Source organism: Papaver somniferum, chromosome 9 (genome assembly GCF_003573695.1).
Source record: "Papaver somniferum cultivar HN1 chromosome 9, ASM357369v1, whole genome shotgun sequence".
In the NCBI taxonomy this organism is placed as follows: domain Eukaryota; kingdom Viridiplantae; phylum Streptophyta; class Magnoliopsida; order Ranunculales; family Papaveraceae; genus Papaver; species Papaver somniferum.
This window is the reverse complement of record NC_039366.1, coordinates 135,987,484-135,994,535: the sequence shown is the minus strand read 5'-3', so window position 1 is coordinate 135,994,535 and position 7,052 is coordinate 135,987,484. Positions and strand designations below refer to the sequence as shown.

Genomic DNA, 7,052 nt, shown 5'->3' with positions numbered 1-7,052 from the left:
TCGTGCTTCAAGACAATAAGGAAACTCTAGGGTTGACCATATAGGATATGAAACATATAAGTCCTACAGCTAGCATACCTCAAAAGAATTTAGAGGATGAACCACCTGATTATAACTCAGAGAAAGCAATTGACCGTTTTCAGAAACCTGATGGTCTAGAAATTAGGAATATTGTGACTAGTCTATCTAGAAACACCCAAAATTCTAAGTTTGGGGGTAGTGATCGTCAATTGTCCCTAGTAGAAGTCCCTAACTTGGGACTCGATCCTAGTGCATATGAGGTATCACTTGAGTCTATTCAGACTCCTCAACCTGATCCTCCTGATACTGTTCAGGAGGAAATCCAGCTATTAAAGTCTCGTTTTTCGGATGAATCTGTTTTTCAAGACACTCATATGAACCCAATTGGGTGCCCCAAATAAATCCAGTTGTCTTGCAAGAAACTTTCAATGAGGTTGTGCTCTTTATGTTATTTTTTTTGATCCTGTGCAGTTGTTTCATATTAGTGGCAGTTTTATTTGGTTTTGATGACCCACAATTATTTCGACTACTGATATATGATTTGAAAGGTAACTAGCCATTTTATGAAACTTGATGTCTGGCTGAAGACTTTAAACTTAGCACTTCTTGGGAGGTAACCCAATCTCATGCAACACGGTAATATCTTTCCTTAACTCTTTTGTTTCAATGGTAACAGTTTCTCCTTGTTCATGCTTTTAATTTCATCTTTAGAACATTGAGGACAATGTTAGATTTAAGTTTGGGGTATGGGAGAAACTTTTTAGTTGCAATAAATAAACTCCAGAGCCTAGAAATTTATGCCTATTAAGGATGGTACTAACCAATCTAAGTGGATGGAAGCATTTTGATTGTAGGAGTTGAGGAACCAATCTGATTAGATGGAAAATCTAAAGAGTCTATTCATAAAAGCACAAAGCTCAGGTGTTAGAAATAACATGGTAGTTTCGCCATATCTCGTTGATTCCTTTTCACTTCTGTTTTTATTTTTATTTTTAAATATGTTTCTCTAAGTGATTAGGTGGGGCTCACGATTCAAGTTGTTACCAATGTTAGGGTGAATTAGAGTGATTGAGATACCATAAAAAAAAGGAAGAAATTGAGACTAGACCATTTGACCAAAAGGTATAAATTCAATAAAGTCGACCACTGGTACCCTTGTATATGCCAGTTGTGTTGACCTAGAGTTAGGTTATCGACCACTGGTACCCTTGTATATGCCAGTGTGTTGATATTAGTCAGACTAGTATCTCAATACATTAGGATAGCTTCATTTTGGCGGAGGCCTTCAGAAAGATATGGGAAACGCCGTTCACTTAGTAAACATCAAAACCATCTATGTTTTTCTCTATATCCATCTTCTTGATCTATCCATGTGATTAGTTTTGACTCCGGATATTGATGTCCATAGTGCGACTATCTGAGTAGAGCTCTGTCACTTATATATAAATTTTAGTATGCTTGAGTGAAAACTCGTGTACATCGATTGGAATTTCGCATCAGGGTACTTCCTCTTATAGTCAATAAGTATGTCAACCAAGGAGATTCTTTAGTGCCTTCCAAGGTTCTGCGTAGATAGTTAGGGTCTGGAGTGAAGGTTTTGTGGGTATATCTCTTGTAAGCCCTCCCGAGACTATAACTCGGCAACTAGGGCCACCTAGGGGTTTAAAGGCTTATTGCATATGCTAAATGCAATCGACGATGCCTGCGACAGTGACTTAGGATTTTATTTTCTATTTGATTTGCTCGAGGACTAGCAAATAATAAGTTTGGGGGTATTTGATATGCACATTTTTGTGTCTTATATAATCTCAATTGTATATATTATTAGTGCTCGATTTTATATTTATTATGGCTTTTTATGTCCCTGTAGGTATTTTTGGAGAAATAAGCTTTTGCGGCGAAATTGGCTAAAAAAGTGGTTTTTGCGCTCGTGGGAGAAAATTAATATACAGACTCTCATTTTGGATAAGGGGTAACCTAATTACTAAAGGGTGACCCATTTCCAGGCATCTGCTAAAGGGAGACCAGAATTGGATAGGGGGGTCATCTTCTCCGTTTGAAAAAAAAATTGGCGGGAAAATGTTCATCACGTATGCATGATTTTTGGGTGATGATTCGATCGAGTTCCAGAGCGATTCAATGGCTGAAATTGATTGGGTTTACTCCGTAGGCCTAAACGGGCCTGGTGAAGTCTTTTAATTGCACCCAAATTGGCTAGAAACCGAGTTGGAGCTAAACAGGGAAAGTATTTTTACACGGACCTTATTGAGCTTATTTTTAGAAGTTCTAGAGAGACTAAAGACATAAAACTCTTTCCAAAGATACATATCTATGTAAGGAAGAGTTTGAGACAATCGGGAAAGCTCAGAAACGCGTGGAACGATTTAGAGAAGAGATTATTGCCGTAACTGCCAAGGAAGGAAAGAAGAGATTTCGAGGAGTTTTGGGGAGATTAAATCGCTATGTTGGCTATACATAAGTTGCTGGGAGTCCCAAAAAGTTTGTCGAACAGTTTGGGGTAGTTTAGAGAACCACATGAGACAAAAATGAGAGTTATAGACATTCGTTTCTGCTGGTGTAGAAGGAAGAATACGAAGAACATCAACCCACAAAAACTGTCGCAGAAAACTATCGTTGTTATACAACACTTCCCTTCTATCGTTCCTGTAACAGTCTGCAACAATTATTACTGTTAGTATTTTTCTGTAACACTGCTTTCTGTAACACTGCTTTCTGTGACAGTGCATTTTGTTACAATTACAACTGTTACAAACACGCTGCTTCATACCTTCTCTTCTATTTAATCAACTTTTGAGCAACAAACATGTATCTTGAGCAAGTGATTAACATGAGGAGTTAAACCCCTTAGCTGAGGTGACGGAGGAAGCCATTGTTCCATGAAAAGTGGTATATTTCTATTTTAATTAGTTCTTGCAATTTCTTTTATGATTATTTGCATGGAACTAATATTGGAAAATTGATTTTTATTGAATGATTGTGATCCGTTTTGATGGAGCATGCTTAGTTTAAGACTTTTGATGTTTCATGCTTGATGTATACAATTGTTACTTCAAAAATCTACAAGAGGTAATAAATTAGAATCACTTTAAACGTAAAGAATTGCATGAATATTGATTAGATTAAATCGCTTAATTGGTTAATGGTGGAATCCTGAGTCTCAGTGCTTTTTATAATCTTGATAACAACTTCTTGAGTTTTCTATTGAGTTTGAATCCAAAATCGAATCTTCACAAGTCTGAGTGAACGACAACTTTACTACCACTTTTACAACAACATAAAAACTACATCACCGAATGTTTGCCTAATTGCATATATGCATATATAAGCCCAGTTCGGTTGATTCGCAAAATATGTTGAAGTTTGCGAACCAATCGAACTTCTAACACTAGGTTACTTTTACCCTGTAGTTTGGTTGGAAACTTGGTTGCGTTGAAGTTTGCGAACTAACCGAACACACAAGATGTACCCAAATAAATTGTTAAGTTCAAAGTTCGGCTACCTACCATTTTATCCTAGGTAACCGAACATTACACTGTACGACCAAAACCTCCATTAACGAGCGAGTTCGGTAACCTGCGTGTTTAGAAAACGTAACCGAACTACAGTTTCAGGTGTGTTCGGCTACATGTTCTTGACATATGGTAACCGAACTGACCCAAATCTACATAAAATTTTTCATTTTTTTTGAAAGTTTGGAGCAATTCAACCAACATTATCTAAGTTTGAAGCACACCTGGGTACCCAAATACCCTTCCTCCGGTTGTGGTTGGTAAAATCCATCGTTTTTCATGTTTTCCTTCTTCATCTTCTCTAACTTTACTCTCTTAATAATTCTACTTCTTTAAAAAAAAACCATCTGATTTTTTAATCTCACTAATTCTCTTTAACTTAATCATCTCACTAATTATTAGACTAACTATTATTAACACTAACTAATCATCACCCAAAATTAATCAGGAGGATAATTTAGGTATTAATATAAATATCCAGATAAGAGTAATTTAGGTATTAATATAAATATCCAGATAAGGGGTGACCTACATTTACTTCTAATGTCTTACCCAAAATAAAACCATGGTCTCCAAAAAAAACCATGGTCCTCAAAAAAATCGTTCTAAATAAAACGATTATTAGCCAGGAAGCCCAAGACTGTTTCTGTTTGTTAATGTTTCCCCCTAAGGCCCTAACCTTATCAATTCGAACCTCTTTTCTGTGTACTCTACAGTCTTACTTCTCATCGATTTGCTCCAACCTTTCGGTGAGAAAGAGCCAGAAAAGGAGGAATTAATGGAGCCAGCCACAGTGCCACATGAGACGTGACCAGCTCCACCGGTTAAGTTTGGAATAGAGATGGATTTGCCGCTAAACAATTCTTTCACTATCTAAAGTCGGAACATTAGGACAAAAGGTTGGCAACCTAATTGAACCTATGCCTATTGCCCTCCCAAGGGTGTGTTTGGCAAGATGGAAAAGTAGGCGTATTTGTTTTACATACTCCCTCCGTTCCGGTGGTACCTAGCCTTCCGGTTCACCACCTCATTTATCATCCAAACCAAATCACCACCTCCCTAGAGTAAATCGGCTCCACATAGTTTTTCTTGTACACAAAAAAGTAAAGGAAGGGAAAAAGGATAGCAATGTAGTATTATTATTACTGCTTTTGGAAGATTGTCTAGTCTCAACAATTGCCAGGAGACTAGTGCGAAGTTGCATAGGAACTTACTTTTAGGTTGTTCATGGACTTTTCAACATTTCTCTTTCCATATCAATAAAGGGGTCTAACCCCAAAAAAACAAGTTCAGGTATTTTGTTTCTTGGTGTACATATACATCAAACCATTAACAATGGATAAGAAGAAACAGAAGACTCCAAGAAGAACAAGATTTTTGTTTAGCAAATACTACACATTAATACTTATTTGTAAGACAATTAACTGCAGTAATAATAATACGAGATTGGTTCATTTTTCAACAAGTTCATGAATCATAACAACAGATACCCCAAAAACGAAGTAACTGCTTCTTCTTCCTTTTTTTTCTTAATCATTTATTATTTCTCTTGTTTCTACAATTTTATTTCTTCAACCCCAAATTACTTAACATTATTCTTATTCTTTCTTCCTAACTCTACAAATTAAATCTGAAGAAAAGTAGAAGCCAGAGCTTAGACTGCAGGAAAAGGACGGAATCAGGGCAGGGGACATCATCAGTAGTTCAGTACTGACCCAAACACTCCATCAGCATCAGTAGGGTGGATTAGGTCTTTTGATGACTCGGCCTCCTAGTCTCTTATCCGTATCAATACTCTCTTCTCCTTGCCAAAAACCTGACATACATTGAGAAAACATTGTTTTAGCACTGTGAAAACAAAATTGTTTTTTCAGAATTCTTGCACTATTTTCTCGTTAAGAAGAATATGCAAAATACAGGAAACTCTTTTAAACTTGAAAAAAGTAATAAAAATGGTAGGTTTTTAAAAAAACAGTATAACCATTAAAGGTAAATAGTTAAAACTAGAACGTAAATAGATAAAAAAACAAAAACTAGAACATTAACTTACTCTGATTCTTTCCAGGGTTAGCAACTGTGGTTGGAGGAGTGCGCGGAATAAAAACACCTGTACCCCTACACCCACGAGTAAACCCATTATTATTTACTTGCAATGGCAAAAAGTGGTTTGCAACATAGCGGTTTTGAACATCAACATAGTGTTGTTGCAGATTCTGTTGTCTCTGCAAAATCATGGTTCTGGCTTCTAAAATATCCTCAACCTGCAAAAATATCAAAAAAAATCAGGAAACCCTGATATAAATAAACAACCTGAAACAAACAAAAACACGTCTAAAAAGAAGAAAAACAGAGTAATTAAGTGGTTTTCAATTCTTACTATTGGTAGAGGCAGTTTTCTGTCATGGAACTGGTAAGGACTTGATACAAAATAGGAATCACCACTACCACCATTGTCTAGAACATCAAGATAGTGGCCAACAGGAGTTTCTCCATAAAGCCCTAAACCCATCTCAGGTTGTGTTTTATCCATACCACAGAACTGATTTTGTGGTTTAATTTGCTGTAAAATCCATAAAAAACACACAAAGACGAAATACGAGTTACAAAAATCAGAAGGAAAAAAAACCCCAAAAATTTTAATCTGCAAAAAGAGAAGTAGTAGTAGTACCTTGGAGTTGTGGTCTAAATCCATTGAAGGTAGTTTAGAGTTGATATGGTTTTGCTCAAACAAAGAGAAAGTTGAGAGGTGTGGAAGAGAAGTGGGTTCTTCTTCCATGAATTTATTAAGCTCAGTAGAGAAATTTGGGTCAAATTTATTAGAAAAAATTTCGTTAGGTAAAATATCAGAAGGAAGCCATAATTCTCCATCATCCAAATTTGGAGTAATTTCCCCCATTACTACTAAACTACAAATCAAGAAACAAAATTAACAAATCAAGAAGGTGTTCTTCTTCAAATAAACTCTGCCGAATAAGAGTTACAAAGTGGCAAGAAGAAAACAGAGAATTACTGGGAGAGAAAGGGAAAAAATAGCAAAAAAGGCTCTGTGAACGAGGTGAAGATTTTCAAAGCGACGTTACGAGTTTCTCTCTCGTAGTTGCTGCTCCTTTGGCACCACTACCCTACAGTTTTGGTTCCACACCATCCAGTGTTTTTGTCTTTATATAAACAAAATTATAATGACCAAAATAGCCTATATGGTCCCACGACACATTGATTATCTAGAAGGGTATAGTTGTCAACTAAAACTCGAGTTTCCTTTTCTTTGATTTTTTGTTCCTCCCAAATTTAACTCTTCCCAAAGCCTATCAAGTCCCAAAGTTTGTTGCTTGTTTAGGCCTAGTGTCTTTCAATAGCTGACTAAACCGCAGTTGGTCAAAGGACTCTCAAACTTTTAAATGCTCTATTGTGATGGAGGTGTAGAAATTAGATTTTCAAGTTTCTTGTGGTCATTTATAGCCGGTTCGCTTTGGAGAATTGGAAACCTAAAAATTGAATCAT

At 36.3% G+C, this 7,052-nt stretch overlaps 1 protein-coding gene across 1 annotated transcript; it reads right to left on the bottom strand.

Moving 5' to 3' along the window:
* Positions 1–4,956: 4,956 nt before the first annotated feature.
* Positions 4,957–6,676, bottom strand: LOC113314088. Its single transcript, XM_026562858.1, has 4 exons — positions 6,220–6,676; positions 5,929–6,111; positions 5,602–5,812; positions 4,957–5,367 (listed from the first exon to the last, which is right to left on the bottom strand). The coding sequence occupies exons 1-4, from the start codon at positions 6,445–6,447 to the stop codon at positions 5,285–5,287; spliced, it is 705 nt and encodes a 234-aa protein (XP_026418643.1). The 5' UTR covers positions 6,448–6,676; the 3' UTR covers positions 4,957–5,284.
* Between the last annotated feature and the right edge of the window lie 376 nt (positions 6,677–7,052).

Coding starts and splice junctions, on each gene's coding strand:
- LOC113314088 (XM_026562858.1), bottom strand. CDS start 6,447: ATGGGGGAAATTACTCCAAATTTGGATGATGGAGAATTATGGCTTCCT. Junction 6,112..6,219: donor ATTTAGACCACAACTCCAAG/GTACTACTACTA, acceptor TGGATTTTACAG/CAAATTAAACCACAAAATCA. Junction 5,813..5,928: donor GAAAACTGCCTCTACCAATA/GTAAGAATTGAA, acceptor ATATTTTTGCAG/GTTGAGGATATTTTAGAAGC.